Below are 20,449 nucleotides of genomic sequence, written 5' to 3'. Positions count from 1 at the left end.
GTTAGAGTATATACATATTTTAATTATCAGTTTAAATTTTTGATTAATTTGGTTCCTTGATATGGTATCAAAAGCGAACGTGATAAAAAGTCGCGAGTTCAAATCTCAATCATCCTTCATACATGATGCTAAATATTTCAACTTGAAACGAAAAGTGGATGAGATTTGTACCCATAACCATTATGTCATGTAGGCTTCTGATACCATGTTAAGTGATCAACTCAACCAAAAGCTTAAGCATATGGTTGTAACCCCAAAAAATGATATATACTTAGTCACATCCCGTACACGAGTGCCCTTTGTTTTGTTAAGCGAACAACTTGATCAAAATCTTAAAAATATACAGTTTTAATTCATTATTTTCTCATATCCGATAACGTCTTAGGTTAGAATCGCATATGTAATTAAGTTAGTCTTTTGACGTAAAATCTTAATTTATAACACTCACATGGGTGGCTTTGAGCGGTAGAACATGAGTCGTTATCTCATGTGAAATGTAACGTTAACTTTGTAATTTTAGATCAAAAATATCACATATGATGCCCAGAATCCTCTTGGTATTAGAATATTTATGCTAGCTAGATAATTTAAATATAACTTTTGGTATTTCTTCAACGAAATACAATATCTATCCACAATACTAAGCTATTGTACATTTTTTTTTTCATTTATTTTATTTCATTTATTTATTTCATAGACTGTGGATTTTTCTAGTGCTCCTGAAGTCCTAATACGTACATGGAACAACTCTCCCTCTTTTTGGCCTATAAAAACTGATTATTATGTGTAGTAATTCATGCAAAAAAAAAAATATATCATTGATAAAGCCACAAAATTTATTAACAAAATGAAGCTAATCAGTGCTACTTTGCTTCTTCTTGTATTACTTTCGCCTTGTCTTCAACCAACAGGTTTGCTAAATCTTCTCTCTTATTGTTATGTAGATTCTATTTACAATAATGCTGCTTCAAAAGATGTTAAAAGTAGAAATAATATGAATTAATAATTTTGAATATTGATTATCAATTTGTTACTTCATTGTATTTTCCATATTAATATTTTTAGATTACATACATAATGTTTATAAACATACAATCTATGCAATTATATATCTTGACTACAATTGATAGCTTATTGGTTAAGTTGGTTTAGTTATATGGTATTAGAATTTAACGTGATGAAAGGTCAAGGCTTGAATTCCATGCACCACTCAATTCAAGTGTAATATGATAAATGTTAACTATGAAGAGGTTTGTAATGCATCCATATTTCCAACATATCATGAGAGTAAAATCAGAGTCGTTTCTTACCCTAGGCAACGTAGGCATTTGTCTAGGGCCCAGAGTTAGAAGATTCTCAAAATTTAAAAATTCAAGTTAATGAAGTAGACACTTAGAAATTTACTATTTATGGTTAATTCTTTTATCAATTAAAAAGTATTAGAGACGTCTACATTTATAATTATAATTACAATATATAGAGTTCATCTATGTTATTTTCTCAAACATCTATTAAAAAGACCATAATTGACCCTCCATAGAGAAGGTCTATTTCTTTTATTTGCCTTGGGACCTTAAAATACGAAGAATGACACTGGCTAAAAGTATTTAATTTATTTAGTGGAGTTAATATGTTAACAATAAAATTGTTTCCTATTTCATTGGAGTGAAAAATCAACTAATTTTACTTCATGTGATACAGAGGCGCAAATTGGCGTATGTTACGGAAGACTTGGCGACAACTTACCCGATCCAGATCAAGTAGTACACTTATACAAATCCAATGGAATAGCAAATATGAGAATATATGACCCCAATCCACACGTTCTCCAAGCTCTAAGGGGATCAAACATAGGCCTAATCGTCGATGTTTCAAGGACCGACCTCAGGTCACTTGGCTCGGACCCTTCAGCTGCAAACCGGTGGGTCCAAAACAACATAGTCCCTTATGCATCAAATGTCAATTTTCGATATATTGCAGTTGGGAACGAAATCATGCCTGGTGATGCCGAAGAAGAGTCAATTCTCCCGGCCATGCAAAATGTCCAAAATGCTCTTCAATCAGCTAACTTAGCTGGTAAAATCAAAGTCTCGACAGCAGTTATATATTCAATTGTTAGCGGATTCCCACCCTCTAAAGGTGTTTTTACATCTTCCTCTTACATGAATCCTATTGTTAACTTCCTTAGAAATAACGGATCACCTTTGTTAGCCAACATTTACCCCTATTTTTCGTACATTTATACCCCAAGTATCCCCCTAGACTACGCACTCTGTAATTCAACTGATGTCCAAGTTATGGATGGTAATTTAGAATACCGAAACCTCTTTGATGCAATGTTCGACACAGTCTATGTTGCGCTCGCGAATGCGGGTGCTCCGAACATGCCAATTGTGGTGTCCGAGAGCGGGTGGCCGTCAGATGGTGATACGGGTGCTAATTTTGAAAATGCAGGGACTTATTACAGGAGCTTGATTGGCCACGTGAAACGAGGTACACCACGAAACAATCAAGCAATTGAAGCATATTTATTTGCTATGTTTGATGAGAATCAAAAGATCGGTGCTCAAGTTGAGAGAAATTTTGGAGTTTTTACTCATGATCAACTCTCTAAATACCAGCTTAATTTTAATAATTAAATAAATAATATAGACTTTTTATATGTAATTATAAAATAAATCGATGAAACGTATTAACGAACTAGTTAAATGCCTAAAAAATGTTTTATGAGAATTTGTATGTTGTATTGTGTTATAAATTGGATTAATGATAATTAATTCAATACTGATGAAATGGTGAGCTTAGCATATCAATGGAGAAAACATTATGAAGAAGAAGAAAGAAAGCATTCTATATTTTTATTATTATTTACACAAAAGACAAAGAGGGGTATATATACAATTGCTATGTGCAGAGAGAGAAAAGAAAGGCTAACAAACCGGCTATGACGTGTCCCTTGTATAACAATCCAAATAATAAACTATATAACTTGGCTACTGGAATACAAAGAAACTAAGTGATATCTTCTGATGAAATAAGTTGTAAACCATGATGAGTAGCAGTATTTTGTGGAGCCTTGATATATTCAACAAATATATAATGTTATGTATGGTTAATCAAATATATATATATATATATATATATATATATATATATATATATATATATATATATATATATATATATATATATATATATATATATATATATATATATATATATATATATATATATATATATATATATAATGACTTAACTCCTTAAAACCATGCAGAGTTATAAACTACGCAGCGAAAATACAAATATACAAGGGAGGACACAAGGCCTCATAACAAAACATATACAACCAAAGTTTACGAAAGATAACAAGAGCTACATAATCGAAATATAATGGTATGACACAGGTTATGCTTCGCCCTCCTCACTCTCCCCCAATGCAATGCAATGCAAAAGAAGCTTCAATACCTGCTACGTCTGTCTATGATCCTCCTGCTGCTCGACATTAGACCAAAGGTCAATGTGTCATAGCAAGACAATCATAGAAAGTCATCAACAATCAAACATAAACACAAGCACAAGGCCAACTACTAGATAACATTATCTTATACAACAACAGAAGATGATTTCATAAGACACAAGCACAGATAGTAACCGTTTATCGTCCACTTATACTTCTTGATCTCATTACGTCCTTTCCAACCCGAACCATGTGTTCTTAGTAGAATGCAGGTTTTCACACTCCTCTTTTCAAAACATAAACTCTTGCAAAACACGCATAGTATCAACTCAACCAAGGCATTAACAGAATACCTAACACATGACCTTATAGAGCTCGTCTATCTTAAGGTAAGTGTGATCATAGTCTGTAATACCCTTGAGGTAACTTAACTTAGGCACACTCCTCACTAGCATAAACTATTCTATCAATGAGTAAACGTTCTATCAATGTGTAAGCTTTCTATAAATGAATAAATTTCTTTCTCCATTTCATGGCATAGTGACACGGCCAAGGGCGTTATCGGCCATCCACCGCCCATGGCAAAGTATGAGCTCATGCTCCCTGCAACTGACCCTCTCGGGTCCTACCTTCGGGAAAAACTAACACACTGGGGTACTAAACCAGTGAAGAGGCCACTATATTGGAGTTTGCAAGGCCCGCATGGTAACACCTCGGTCAAGGGGCGGTATCGGTCATCCGGCGCCCAATGAAAATAGCATGCTCATACCCCTCTTACGGTGATCTCGTCGGATCTCACCTAGGGGACTACTAAATCAACCGGACATAATCCAGTTGAGTCACGCCAAGTAATCACAATCTAATACTTTATCAAATGGGAATAACTCCCAGTTTCGACTATTAATGAGCGCCCTGGGATAGTTGCACGCCAAAACCCACTGAACCACTCAACAAAATATGAAATTCACCTATAAAGGAGTCATTCTAACTCCAAGTAAGGCCTAATCCAATTCTTAAATGAATAATGGGGTGGTCCCCGCTTCCTGATAGGTCGTTTTACTACCAAAAATAATTCCTATTTCACCTAACTAGTATAGTTGGGGAAGTAGGGTCGAACCACTGTGGAAGGACCTACAAAGTCACAAATTGAACCAAGTTCACTTTTACTAGTGATCAAAAGTTGGATTTTTGTTTATCTAAGTAGAACGCAAAAACAAGAAATGAACAAAATTCAATAATTAAAAACCTAGGGCTAAAAGGATTCACTATGCATTGATCATGATTCATGAACAACAATTGGGATAGGAATGAATATAGGCGAAAGAAGATGTTGCTCTCGCAAACAAATTCGACAATCAAACAATAAAAACAAGCTATCGCGATTAAAGCTTAATTGTTCAAAGAAGGAAATCGTTCACTCAAACTCGCAACTCTCGCTTATAGAATTGAGCGAATAAAACTTGCAAATTGGCCAAACATGCAATCAATCTAAAACCCATCAATTGAATCGCCTAGACAAACCAAATTTAAATCCTAAAATCAAACAAGAATCATGACCTTTTGCATAGTTTCACCAAACCCTAGAAATAAAACTACTCACTAAGCATATTAAAACTAATAAAAGATTCAACAATGAAATTCATGGAGAAATCAAATTAAATTTAAGGGCGAAACAAGCATTCAAAGATAAAAATAACAAACAAGAACGAGAAATTAGAATTGAAATTAATACCCTCAATATAATTAAAATTACAATGTCGAAGTGTTGATTAGCAATCCCCCCAATGCAAATAGTACGACTCTTCTTTACCCAACCTTCCCAGCAGAGAAAAAAAACCGTCTTCCAATTTCCCTTCCAAAGCTATTTATATCCTTCTAAAAAGAGATGGGAGGATATGAGAAGTTACTGGCGAAAATAACTACAGGACCAGGCCGGGTATGTGGAAACCCGGTCGGGTGCGCAGCACAACTAAATCTTCAAGACCAAAAATTTTCTAAGTTCAAGACTAAACCCGGTCGGGTATGTGGAAACCCGCCCGGGTACGCAGCAGAGCATTTTGATCTTCAACGGAAGCCTGGCCGGGTGTCTAGAAACCCACCCGGGTTTAGAGGCTCACCCGGCCGGGTATGTGGAAACCCACCCGGGTGCGAGTAGCAACCTTTTCCTCTAAGTGGCATCTTCAAATTCTTTTAAGTGTTAAGTGCAAACCCGGTCGGGTATGTGGAAACCCACCCGGGTATGAGACCTGGTCAGCACAAAAATGACCCTTTGAGTAGCTTATGACCTTCCAACTTGCAAATCTCGCTCCAAGAGTCGATACCTAGCATAATTAGAGCTTTGTACCTACAAAATAGATAGGAAACAAACACTCCAACCAAGCATAAAAACCAATAGAAAATTGAGTAAAATACGCGAGAAATGCTATGAAAATGCAATGGGGGCATAGTAAAAAATAGTATATAAAACACACACATCACTTCCTACTAACACTCTCATTCTCTATAACTATTCTAAGCGCAAGGATTTCATAGTCGATAGCTTTTCGTATAAAGTGTATTCACTAGAACCTCATAGTTTCGATACAATGCATATTATCACAATAAACAATAAACAATGATCTCTTAAAGGAAAATTGCATATAAGGGTTAGTTACTGCGTGTACGTACCTGTAAGCGTCACTGCACGACCAAAAGTTAGGTTTGATGGAGCCCATTGAACAATTGCTTGGGAAAGTGGGTTTAACCAATTTCCTTCAAGTGGGTGCCCCAACCTACCTAAGGTACACTCTAGAATTTCTCTCAACTTTGGAAAAGGGAGAAGATGAGGAAGGTCCTTTCATCACTTTTCACTTAAATGATGAAGAATATACCATGTATTTTGAGGAAGTGAAAGAAGCTTTTGGGTGGAATTATGAGTATGACCCTAGCTTTAATACTTGTGAAGGATACAATAAGGGCATATTTTGGGGTCACATTACTCATGGTCAAAGATGGAACTTAAAAATGCAAAAACAACCATATACCTCATCCAGCACTAAGATTCATCAACCGGTTGCTTAGTGCAACAATCTTTTGTCATGGGGAACCCACAAACATACCTAAGTTTGACTTAAAATGTTTGTGGGCAATGACACCCCAAGGGGTAGGATGTCCAGATTGGGCAAATATTTGGGTTTCAAATTGCATTGAGTTGGGCAAGAAGGACAAAGGAAAAATCAGTATGAGAGGGATGGTCACCGTGTTAGCATCACATCTAGGCATTAAGGTCCCTATAGATGAAGATGGAAATAGAATTTTAAAACCCTTAGGAACCCCAAATGACTATGATCATTTCCCTTCCTACCTTTATGTAGACTGAATTAGAGATGGGAACAGCAACAAAAAGGGGGGTGAATTGTTGTTGTTACAAGTTTAAGCGTTTTTGCCCTGTTTTTGCGGAATTTAATAAAATAAATAAAGCTTAAACTTAGAGTGAAATAATGAAAGAGACAACACGATTTTTCGTGGAAACCTTCTAGGCCTAATTAGAAGGAAAAACCACGACCCCACGGGATTTCTAAACTCTTCATTATGTTTAAGGCAACTCGTTACAATTACATTAAACACCTTACTTCATTCGAAGCGCATCAACTAGGCCAAACTCTCTTTCCTATTGCTTCACTCAAAGCAACTAACTTAGCTTCACTAAAAGCTAATCTACTCACTAGCTTCACTCGAAGCTAACTAATACCCCTTAGACTCACCCAAGTTTAATTACAAATATCACTCAAAAACCCTTACAAAAAGGATAAAATTCTCTAAAATAAAATCAATGAGTTGCACAAGAAAATATTATAAAATTAATTGGGTTTTTTAAAACAAAATATTTCTTGTAAATATTCCAAAAATATCGCATGAATTAATAAAGCTCATACGTTGGATGTATTGAGGAACAGCCGAATAGATCACTATTTATAGAGTTAAATTCCTTAATAAAAAGGAAGAAACCAACCACTATTCCCTTATCCTAAATAATAAGGAGAATAATGTGGATCTTAAGATCCAAGGATATCTTACGGTTAATATCTCAAAATAGGTATTTATCTTGACAAATTCAAGTGCACGGTTATCCTAATAATAACCGTTGTTCCCATATACTGACAATAGGCGAATCAGCTACTGTTCCCTTTTTACAAATAATAGCAGCAGTTTCCATACACTAAAATTAGTTGCAGTTCTCTTTTTCCAATAATAACCACGGGTACTTAAACTAATAATAGACACGGTTATACTTTGCTAATAATAGGGACGGTTGCCTAATTACTAATATTAGGGATGGTTACCTATTTACTAATATTAGGGATGGTTATTCTAATAATAGCTAAGGCTTCCTTAACATCAGCTGTTGTTCCTATTTTTGGCCAATTCAATTATTCACTAAATATAGACCCTAAAACAAAGGCTTATAAAAACGTTAGATATTTTTTGGAAAATACTTTCAATTAACTTTAATAATTTATTAATGCAACAAATTAACTTTAATTAATACATCAACTAAAAATAGAAAATATAATTATAAACAGAATTTCAGTTGACGTATTAAGCTGACTTCAATCCAGGAACAGTGCGTTGTCTCCAATTTTCAGTTTTGTTAGAACATCAAACTTGGGAACAGTAGACCTCATGTCTACATTTGACATCCTAAGCGATATGCTCTTCTAACATCTTTTGGATCCTTTTGACACGTACATTTCCATAGACCAAGTCATAGGTACTATCGACGATCATAGTCAAGACCGGATATTGACCTGCACACAATCTCTAAAAACATATTTGTTTAAATAAAGTGTAGTCATCATCAAAACTCAAGAGGTCCAACACTTTATAACCTCGATGCATTAAAGAGGGCATTCATGTTGTGGAGTCCACCTGTAGGGGATTCATATGTTTGGCTTTATGGGGCAAATAATATCAAATACATGGTTCTCCCTCAAGAACGCACAATGATTACAGAGCATACAACCCCTGCCCAACTTTACCTACCACCGGATGAGCACTATAGAGCCGGTGTTGAAGAGGAATATGGGAGAATTATAGCACCCGACCCTCCAATTCTACAGCAGCCCCAAGATTTCTATGCAAGTATGGAATCTAGGATGGCTTCCATGGAGAATGCACAACTTGCATTTGGGCTCAACTTAATGAGCTACAACACCAAGGTGATTATTTGGAGGACACAATGTATTCGATGTCCAACATGGTTTCCGCCATGAATAACTTCTTTGTGTCTCAACATCCATCATACACAGACCCAACACCCTCCATCCAAGCGAATCGTGAAAGGTGAAGGGAGCAACGTGCCTTAGGGAGGGCACATAGCAGGAATCATTGAGGACAATGCTCCAAATTACTGTGGGGGAGGATGTGTACATATTCAAGTTTTCTAGTATTTTTTCTTTTCAATCATTGTTATTCAATCATTGTTATAAATAAAAAAATAAAAATAAAGAAGAAAGAATAGAATAAAATCCCCGTTAGGTGAAAACCCACAAGGGTGGGCACCTGGGCAAAAGTTAGGGGGGCCTCGCTAAGTGAAAACCCATGAAGGTACTTAGGCAAAAATAAGAGGATATGTAAGTGAGTAGTGAGACAAAAGAATAGAGAGAAAATGAGGTAAAAAGAGTGGCTAGGTGAAAACCCGAAAGGTTGTCTAGGCAAAATGAATTGAGAGATAGAAGAAAAGAGAGGAAGAAAGAACACCAACATCTCCAGTTCAAGCATGCATTGAAACTCTCTACTCATGCAAGAAGGAAACAACAGCAAGGCACAAGTATTTCAAGGATTCTTTGTAAGTTTTTCATGAGAATGCTATTTCTTTTTGAAGCTTAAAATTCATTTTGTTGATAAATTCTTTTGGGATTACTTTTGGGATTGGTTGATTTATCATTTTGGGACTTACTCGAGGGCGAGTAAGGTTCAAGTGTGGGAGAATTTGATAATACTTTGTTTTGTGTATTTTTCCAGTTCAATTTCGGTTTTATTAAGTAGAATTTAGATTTAACTATATAACAATTAGAGAAATTACTTTATAGAATAGTTTTATTGATAATTCTCTAAGCTGATAATCCTAGTCTTATTAGAAGGTCATTATGTGAATATATCATTTCAAGCAAAGAAGAAGAAGCAACCAAAGAATCGGATCAGACTGAGATGCGCGGCCCGCGGAGTTTTATGCGGCTCGCGCATGCGCGGCACACGGAGTTTTACGCGGGGTGCGGAGTTCAGTCTGTAGGCTAGGCGGCTATTTCACTTTTCCCATTTCGGCTTTCATTTTCAATTGGATTTTTAGAGGGGTTTGAGAGGCAACTTGCAAAGAGGAATGATGAGCAAATCCAATGGCAAGAAGCTTCATCAAATCTCTATAAATAGGCAAGAAAGCTTAGGAATGAGATCATCTTGTAATTTTTCGTTAAAATACTTCTTCTTCTTCATTTCTGATTTTCCATGGTTATGGAGATTCAAGCTTAGATTCTCATTTCTTGAGGAAGGTTGATTGGAAACTTCTAATTACTCATTGTTAGAATTCCTCTACTTAATATACTTTTGATTATTGAAGAGTTCTTATTATAATCTTATGAATGTTGTTTGAATTGGAAATCAACTATTGTTCTTGTTATTGCAATATTCATTTATGCTAAATCTATTTGCAAAATCAGTTAGTTTTGTACTTGGATTAATGTTAGCAACTAGTTCTAATTGTGAATGCAGATTATGAATGATTAGAATCTAAATGAATTTTTCATTTTGATTGAAAACTATTTGCTTGAATAGTTTTAGCAAACCTATTGATTCTCTTTTCTTAAAGCTATTATTGGATTGAATTTATTCCCTGATTGGAGTGAATTAACTAATAGTAAGAGCTTTACATTCAAACTGATTTTGATGTTTAGCTACACTGAAGGAGAATAGAAGTATAATCATCTTCACAATAGGTAGTCAAAAGTGAATTTCTTAAGTAAAGTATTCAATGATCAATGAGAAACAAGAAGTATACAATCAACTTAACTCAAGATATCCTTTCCATTGATTTTTTGAAAACACCATTGTTATAGATTTCACTTAGTTCATTGCTTATTCAAGTTATTTTATTTCAGAAAAACAAATCAAAACCCCTCTTTTCTTTGTGTAATGATTGTTTTCAATTTCATCTGCTAAAGCACATATCATACTAAACCTTCTCAAACCCCATCTCTCTGTGGATGCGAACCTTACTACCCTACTACATTGAGTTGTATTTGGAAAGTAAGTGAATTTATTTTTGGTTAGAGTTTAGGCGACTGAGAAAGAACCTACCAAACAACAATAAGGCAAATTTTAGAGTTATCAAATCGCGATATCATTTGTTACTTCTCCAAAGCTAGAAAGAATTATAATCAAAACACGACAAGTAACTTTAGCAACCATCGACGATTAGTTGACATTATGCTCTTGGCTTACTAACATTATGCACTATGACTTCCATAACAACCTAATAAGGGTACTTGTAATTCGCAACAATCAAACCACAACAATTAGCAACTATTATTCCCAATTTCACAACCAAAATCACTTTCATAATCAGCAACAATCATCACCATTACTAATTATCACAACAACAATCAATCGACTATGTTTCAAAACAACTTTTAAGGTTATTTAATCAATCATCACACCACCAAAAATACAGCATAAAACACACATCATTAGTGATTTCATTTCTAAATCCAAACCCTAATCATTTCGTGTTCAAAGATAACATATTTAATTAGTACCCATACTAAGATTCAAAGAAACTAATACAAAACCATCACATCACCCATAATTTCAAATCACACTTCAAACCCTAAGTCATAAACATGTTTAATTCATTAATCAAATTCTTACCCACAAAAAGATTCAATGAAATTAACACAACCAACATAAACTCCTATTAAAAGCTAGAAAATAAATTAGAAAAGAGGAGATAGCTCACAATGTTAAAACTAGAAAAAATGGTGAAGAGGGTAAGTGAAGGTTTTGGTGGTGGTGAACCGAGGCTGTCGTGGTGGTTGAAGGGCCCAACACAGCCTAGCTGCTGTCCGCGGGCTGCACAACGCAACCAAACTGTTGTGCACTGACTGCACAACGCAGCCTAGCTACTGGTGGGGGAGGCGGCGCTGCTGCTATGTGGCTGACTGCCGGTTGATGAAAGTGTTCGTGGGGAGGCTTGCGTGGCCTGTGGTGTGACTGGGCTGCTGCAACCGTGAGAAGTAAGGGAGAAGGAGAGAAGAAGGGTGGGGAGGTTAGGGATGATGGCTAGTAGAGCAAAAAGGGTTTTTAGCCCTTTTATCACTATTATTATTATTATTATTATTATTATTCCCCTTTATTTATTTATTTATTTTTTTCTAAATTCACTTTCTTGAAATGCCCAACTAAGAAGGCTCACTTATGTGTGCTCACAAGTTCTAATAAATAAAATAATTTCGATTCGAACATCTTTATTTTTAGTAATCGCAAATTTATTTTTAATATAAGTATGTCAATGTTTAAATTCGTACGTGAATGAAATTTATTAAGACTAATTCAAAATAACTTAATATATTTATAAAATCTCCAAAAGTGATTATAATAATAATAATTAACAACGTCATAAAAATGACGGGGTGTTACACTTGATATATTCAACATCCCCCCTCAAACTTGGGGTGGTGTTGACCAAATAGTAAAGGCTGGCTAACTGAACAGGGAAGAGTTTTAGTAAACACGTCTGCAAGTTGTTGTTGAGTAGGAATGTAAGCAAGTTCAATGAGCCCTTCAAGAACTTTCTCGCGAGTGAAGTGGCAATCAATAGCAATGTGCTTTGTACACTCATGTAAGACAGGATTATGAGCTATTTGCAAGGTAGATTTATTATCACAAAATAATGTCACAGGTTGAAGATGAGACACACCCAACTCGTCAAGAAGACAAACCATCCAAGTTATTTCTAAGGCAACAGAGGCTAAGGCTCGATACTTAGCTTCAGATGAGGACCTGGACACAGTGGGTTGTTTTTTAGATCTCTAACTGATGGGAGAATCACCAAAGAACAACACATAGCCAGTAACGAAACGTCGCATATCAACACAAGTGCCCCAATTAAAGTCGGAATAAGCATGAAGTAGAAGACTGGGGGAACCTTGTAATAAGATGTCTTGATGAAGAGTATGAGCTACGTAGTTAACTGTGTGCAATAAAGCTGAATAGTGATACTCTGTAGGATGTTGCATGTATTGACTTAGAGATTGTACAACATAGGAAATGTCGGGCGAGTATGAGTAAGGAAGTTGTTGATAACTTCCTAACGAGACTGCGGTAATGCGTAGGTTGTTGATAAAATGGGGAATTGTTTGCTTGTAGCTTAAGATGAACAGGAAGGGGAGTGGCGACTTAGTGATTGGGTGTGAAACCAGACTCTTTGATCAAGTCAGAAGCAAGCTTTCTTTGTGAGAGTATAGTTCCTTCTGGAACATAGGTCACCTCAAGACCAAGGAAATAATGAAGCTTTCAAAGATCCTTAATGCTGAAAACCTTATGCAAATGAGCTTTTAATTTCTAAATACAACCAATATCATCGCCGGTGAGAATTATATCGTCAACATAGACAGCAACACTAGTAATAGAAGTGGGGGTGCGTTTGATGAAGGGAGTATAATCATTCTTGGACTGAGTAAAACCTTGGTGAGTTAACTCAAGATGACGTTTAGCGAACCACTGGCGAGACGCTTGTTTTAGTCCATAGAGGGACTTTTTGAGTTTACAAACTAAGTGAGGATCAACAGTTAAGCCCTCAGGAGGTGTCATACATACTTCCTCATGGAGATCTTCGTGGAGAAATGCATTGTTCACATCAAGTTGATACAAAGGCCAATGACGATGAGAGGCAAGAGCGATGATAGTGCGGATAGTAGTCATGCGAACAACGGGAGAAAAAGTCTCTTGATAATCAACACCATATTCTTGGGTGTATCCCTTAGCAACAAGGGGAGCTTTATATCGCTCCAAAGATCCATCAGCCTTAAGCTTAACCTTGTAGACCCATTTACATCCAATAGGACGTTTGCCTGCAGGTAAAGGGACAAGGTCCCATGTATTGTTGGCCTTGACAGCATCTAATTCCTTTTCTATGGCATGAATCCACAAGGGATCTTTGATGGTTGTTTTGTAGGTTCTATGTTTAATGAATGAAGGAGTAGATGTAGTAGAGGAAGTTACATTATTACAAACATATTGTTGTAGGTAAGATGGTGGATTATGAGGCCTAGAGGTGCAGCGTAATGGAGTAACAATTGGGACAAGAGCTTGAGGAGGTGAGGATGTAGGAGGGAAAGAATTAGGAGTAGATGAAGAAGGAGGAGAAGTAGGAGAAATTGGAAAAGAAGATGTGGACGGGTCATGAGAGTAGTCAATGTCAGTAGGTAAAAATGTAGGAATAGGTAGGTAAAAAGGTAGTGGAATAGGATTATGGGTAGGATGGAGATGATAAGGGAATATGTGCTCATGAAAAATAACATCCTTGGACACATAAATTTTTTTTATTTTCATATTGTAGGCCTTGTATGCTGTTTGAGCAAAGGAGTATTCGATAAAAACACATGGGTCAGCGCGAGCGTCAAACTTTTTGCGTCCTTGTTGAAGAGTGGACATAAAACATAAACACCCAAAAGCTTTGAGGTGATCATTGGTAGGGGCTATATTGTACAACCGTTTATATGGAGAAATATTTCCCAAGGAACTTAAAGGCATACGATTAATAAGATATGTGGCACATTGAGCTGCTTCTCCCCAAAAAGAAATAGGGAGATTGGATTGAAATAAGAGACTACGAGCTGTTTCAAGTAGGTGCTTGTGCTTGCGTTCAACGACCCCATTTTGTTGAGGGGTCTGAGTACAACTATGTTGATGATAAATCCCTTTAGAATGATATATTTGCAATAAAGCACCTTCACACAATTCTTTGGCATTATCGGTACGCACTTGTTTAACATTGGTGCGAAATTGAGTTTCAATGTATGAAAAAAAATTGCATATAAGAGTAGCACATTCATGTCTATGTTTCAACAAATATAACCATGTAGATCTTGTATAGTCATCAACTATTGTAAGAAACATATTACAACCATTGTGTATAAGTTTTCCATAAGGTCCCCACAAGTCTATATGTAACAAGTCAAAAGGATGCTTTGTTCTAATTTCACTGTGAGGAAATGAGAGCCTATTTTGGCGTGCAAGTGGACATATAGTACAAATCAAGGATTCTTCAACACAAGAAATCTTGAGAGCAGGATACATAAGTTTTAGCCTATGAAATGGTATATGTCCATGCATAAGGTGTAATAGCTTTATTTCTTTAATCATAGCATGAGTAGTAGTATGACTAAGTAGGCTACTTTTAGGTGTACAGTAGTCTTGTACTTTAGCAACTTTATTGGAAACATCAAAGTGGTTTTTGTGCTCTGTGCAATATAGTGCATACTTAATTTTACCAAGAGGTAAGCACTCTTTCTTGGAAAGGTCCTGGAACATTACTATCCACATCTCTAACATTGGTGAATAAATTGATAGTGTTGCACATATGATATGTGACACCACTATCAATTATCCAAGTATGCAACATAGATTTAGAGGCAAGGCATAAAGTACATGCAAGATTAATAGAGGTGAGGATATCGGAATCATTTTCATTAACATCTTCTTTGTGGTCAGTAGCTGCTGCCTCTTTCTTATTGAGCACAACATTAGATTGTTTAGTTGTTCATTAGTAAGTCCAGTACCTCAATAGTTGTACCAACATCAATAGCTTCATGTGAAACATTAGCAGCAATTTTTCTTCCTTTTGAATCAGGATATCAATGTATCTTGAAGCATCGTTAAATGGAATAGCCTCGAATCTTACAGTGATCATAGAAGTAGTTGTTGCTCCTCTTGATTCCTCCATTTGGCTTCTTGTAGTTGTATTGGCCTTCACTGATTTTGTGATGTTCATAAGGTTTTCGTTTGTCAGTTACAAAAGCCATATTCTCAGTATTAGCTGTGTTGACTTTGCAAATATCTTTGTGTCTTTCTTCCTGAACCAATATCCTATATGCAGCCTGCACAGTAGGTAACTCATTCATCATAAGGATGTTAGTGCGTACCTGTTGAAACTGCTCATTAAGAAATGAATGAGTCTTTGATCTTGTTGACTCTTCAATATACATTTAGTGAGGGTGCAAGAACGGCCATTACAGGTGCACATAGGTAAAGGATCCAGATGATCTATCTCATCCCAAAATGATTTCACGCGTTTGAAATATTCTACTATTATCATGTTTGATGTCTGTGTGAGGTTTGCAAGTTCCTCTTGCAAGCTGTACAGTTGTGCTGAAGAGGATTTGCCAAATCACTCCAAATCTCATATGCATTGTTATAATACATAACACTTTTAGCAAGAACTCTATCAAGAGAGGCGATGATCCATCCTATTACCAAGTTATTGCACCTCTCCCAACACTTTGAATCAGAGGAATCAGAGGACAATTTTACAGCAGTACCATCAATAAAGCTCAACTTATTTTTTGCAGTTAAGCCTATAATCATGGATCTCTTCCAATCTGCATATCCTGATCCATCAAAAGAAGTTGATACCAGTTTTATACTGGCAGGATAAAGGTAGAAAATACTTGCTGGATTTTGAGTTGGATCAGCCTCAGAACTCACCATTTCTTCAATGCAAAACTTACGTTTTACAGGGAATAACCAAGAGAAAAAGATTTAGAAAAGAAAGAAGGAAAAAAAAATGGTAGAAACCTGTTTTTAAGGAAAGAGAAACACCTGTTGTGATACCATGATGAAATGGTGAGCTTAGCACATCAATGAAGAACACATTATGAAGAAGAAGAAGAAAGAAAGCATTCTGTATTTTTATTATTATTCACACAAAAGACAAAGAGGGGTATATATACAATTGATATGTGCAGAGAGAGAAAATAAAAGCTAGCAAACTAAGGCCCTAACAAACTGGCTTTGACGTGTCTCTTGTACAACAAACTAAATAATAAACTATATAACAAACTTGGCTACTGGAATACGAAGAACCTAAGTGATATCTTGTAGCAGGAGCGGCACTTTCGATACATAATTAACATTAATAATTATACTTAAGATAAATAATGCGGAAGTGTAAAACGCCGAACTGCTAAAAACCATTTAAACTAAAACTGTTCAAAACATAAGTTAAAAAAAAAATCTTACGACTGAGAAAATATAAAATAAGGTTTGCTTAAATACGATAAAAAAAAAAACATAAGTACAATATAGTCATCAAAGTCATCAAGTAAAATCAATGCAGCTAAGTCCTCGATAGAAATAATTAAAGTTGCGGCCTGGATCGAAACCTGAGCTAAATTTTCCTGCAAAATACTGTCATCCATAATACGGATGACAGCCGATTAAATCGGTTAGCGATAAAGCCGAGTACAATTTTCTCAACAAGCTTATGATGCGATAGTTCAATCATATAGAAGGTCATTACTCATTATTGACCTTTACTAAGCCATTAACTTACATTCTCAATACTTGCAGAAGTTCATTACTGCTACTAAATTGTAACATCTCGGAATAACTCGGGTCGTACGAAAAGAGAAGATGATCTCTTAAAAACGGAACAACTATAATCCGAGTCAAACCGGGATGTTAGAAACAGTTTAAATCGGTTTTGAAGTTAAGGAAAACGTGCGGATCGAGTTCTATTAGCGTTATTAAGAACTACTAGATAATAAGAAATTCTTAGCAGCGGATAAGAACGAAAAGTTAAATCTACTTATTACAACTTGAGAACGAAAGTCGCCTCATAAAAACCAAATGTTCTTTAAACTAAATTTTGAAGTTCTTATTAAGACTTCTCTACCCTAATAATTTATTTCTTCAAGGGACAATCCTCACTCCCCAGACCTGCAACTTAACTTACTGCTAGTCATTGCCCAGATAGGAAACAACATCATCGCAGGGTCGTTAAGACCAAAAGTACACGTCAGCAAACGTCGCATACCAAATAAATAATAACACAAGAGAAAGTTTTAATTAATTAGCTGACAATTCACAGAACCGTAAGCTTCGATCATGCTTATTAAGAATATTTATTTTCATGTAAAAGTTAGTCAGCCATACTGCTGTACTATCCAGCCATACTGCCGGTACACTCCAAACTCCATAAGTGAGACAATACATTAGGGGGAGCTAACCCCTAAGCAAGCCTCTACCATAGACACTCGCCTTACTTCGGTGCCTATGGTTAAGTATGCATACCCCCGCGGTGGCTCATAATGCCCTCATATACCGCGAGCAATTCTTTTCCACCAATTGACGTCATACTACGTCCACTTTAAAGTTAGTGAGGTCATACTACCTCTGCTTATCAAAACAATGTATAAACAAATTATTGATTCGAAAGATAACATTATCCATACTATATATCCATGCTTTTCTTTTGTATATCATTATTATATGATACATCGGACTAATGCGAACCACGCTGCGTGTACATACCTTAAGCAAGATAACCAACTCGCAAGCGTCTTAATCAATTCCCGGTCACGAATCGACTTCCTACAAGGTTCAATCGTATTCGGGAAATAAGCACACATACACATTTTCCTCAAATCATCCATAACACACATATACAATCACATCCATACCTAGAATACTACACACAACATGAACATCCATCACATACTATGACATGGTATATACACAAAACCGGACAGCCTATACAATCTGTCCAGAAACTCATCTTAAAACTGTCAAACTGAAAATCCGACTTCACCGTTGCGTCCGGAAGGCGTCAAAACCCCCGAGTACCAATTTTCATAATTTATAACATAGTATAAGTATTTTTAACTAAATTTTAAAGCCAAAAATGCTCCAAAAACACAATTTTTCCACTATTTTCAAAACCTACGGGATTTCATTTTTTTTTATCACAAAAATATAAATTTCAATGCTTTATTCCGTAATAAATCTAAACAATAAAATTTACATAATTTCCATGATCACATCCAAAAAATAAATTTTAATTAATTATTTATATTTTTCTCAAAAATAATTCTTTTTACTCCAATGTACACACACAAACACATCACATATATATACATGCATTTTTTTTTTTTTTTTTACCAACATTATAATTCTCTTTTATTAGTCAATAAAATAAAAAAAAATAAATTTCCATCACCACATACACATTTTTTTTATATGAGCAATCATTTTTTTTGTATATATATATATATATATATATATATATATATATATATATATATATATATATATATATATATATATATATATATATATATATATATATATATATATATATATATATATATATATATATATATATATATATATATATATAATTATATATATATATATTTCAATCATTCATCAAACAATGCTTCACACACATGTGAACATATCTAAAACCCTAAAACCATACTTTAATTTGGATAGAAAAACATCATACTTCCACACATAAATTTCAATTCATGAACAAAATCATAAACTATAAAATAACACACATAAAAACATAGAAATTTAAATTAAAACTTAAAAATAAAACTAAATTAAGATTTACTTACAATTGCTCAAGAACAACACCAAAATTTTATGAACCAAATTGATGAATCAAGGAGGGTTTAGGCGTGAGAAATGAGGGAGTTTGAGAGTGCTTTCTTTACTTGCAAATGAATTTGAAATGACAAAGGAGTAAGGAAAGGAATAAGGAAAGGAATTGATTAAGGAATTATGAGATTTTATTGATCATAATTTCCTTAACCATTCAATAGCCAAAATGGAAGTTACAATCTTCCCAATATTCACCCTATGGCCGGCCACCCATACACATTCCCATTTTTATATTTTTTTTTTTTTTTTGAAATTAAAGATAGATTAGGAAAAGATTTGGACTTAAAATGATTTTAATTGCCTTAAAAGTTGAAGTCTCATGATTTAATCTACTAACAAAATAAATAATAAAAAGAAATATATATTTTTCTAAAAAGAATGATAATAATAAAAAAAAAAATAATAATAATATTACTAGCAAATCATTTAATATATCGGGAAAATATCGGGGTGTTACAGACTACCCCCCTTAAAAAGGTTTTGACCCCAAAACCTCAACGTTCAAACACAACATACAACAATCAATCACAAAACACACAACAATCACACACATAAAAAAAAGACGACAAAACAAGCACACAACAAAAGAAATAGATCAAAATAAACCTCAAAGCGCGCAAAACGCAAAATTCTACCGCTTCCTACCCCCCTTAAAAAGTTACGTCCCCGTAACTTACTAACCTGAGGAAAAAGATGCGGATACTTCTCTCGCATTGAAGCTTCTGTTTCCCAAGTTGCCTCTTGTGACCGATGATTTGACCATAGAACCTTAACCATTGCAACATCTTTTCGCCGAGTACTGCGAACCTTTCTATCTAAAATCTGAACAGGTTGCTCTTCATAGGTGAGGCTTTCATCAAGTTCTAACGGTTCCGGGTCTAAGACATGCGAAGAAGCCGCAACATAACATTTTAACTGGGAGATATGAAAAACGTCATGAACTTTACCCAGCGCATTAGGTAACGCTAACCGGTAAGCTAACTTCCCAATCCGCTCCACAATATCATAGGGGCCAATGAAACGCGGGCTTAACTTCCCACGAGCACCAAAACGAACCACACCTCTCATCGGAGACACACGGAGTAGAACTTTGTCGCCCACTTCGTACTCATCAGGCCGTCGTCGGAGATCGGCGTACGATTTTTGTCTATCCTGGGCTGCCTTCATTTTTTCGCGAATTAACTTTACTTTCTCAGTCATTTGTACAAGCATATCAGGTCCTAAGGTGACAGATTCAGTAAAATCATCCCAACATACAGGACTACGGCACTTACGACCATAAAGTGCTTCAAA

General features: G+C 35.3%; 1 protein-coding gene across 1 annotated transcript; it reads left to right on the top strand.

Annotated features, from left to right (window-relative positions):
* Positions 1-750: 750 nt before the first annotated feature.
* On the top strand, positions 751-2,793 carry LOC130797132 (glucan endo-1,3-beta-glucosidase-like). Its single transcript, XM_057659614.1, has 2 exons — positions 751-911; positions 1,702-2,793. The coding sequence occupies exons 1-2, from the start codon at positions 797-799 to the stop codon at positions 2,637-2,639; spliced, it is 1,053 nt and encodes a 350-aa protein (XP_057515597.1). The 5' UTR covers positions 751-796; the 3' UTR covers positions 2,640-2,793.
* Positions 2,794-20,449: the final 17,656 nt, after the last annotated feature.

Source organism: Amaranthus tricolor, chromosome 12 (assembly GCF_026212465.1).
Source record: "Amaranthus tricolor cultivar Red isolate AtriRed21 chromosome 12, ASM2621246v1, whole genome shotgun sequence".
Taxonomy (NCBI): Eukaryota; Viridiplantae; Streptophyta; class Magnoliopsida; order Caryophyllales; family Amaranthaceae; genus Amaranthus; species Amaranthus tricolor.
This window is presented reverse-complemented; position numbering and strand designations above follow the sequence as displayed.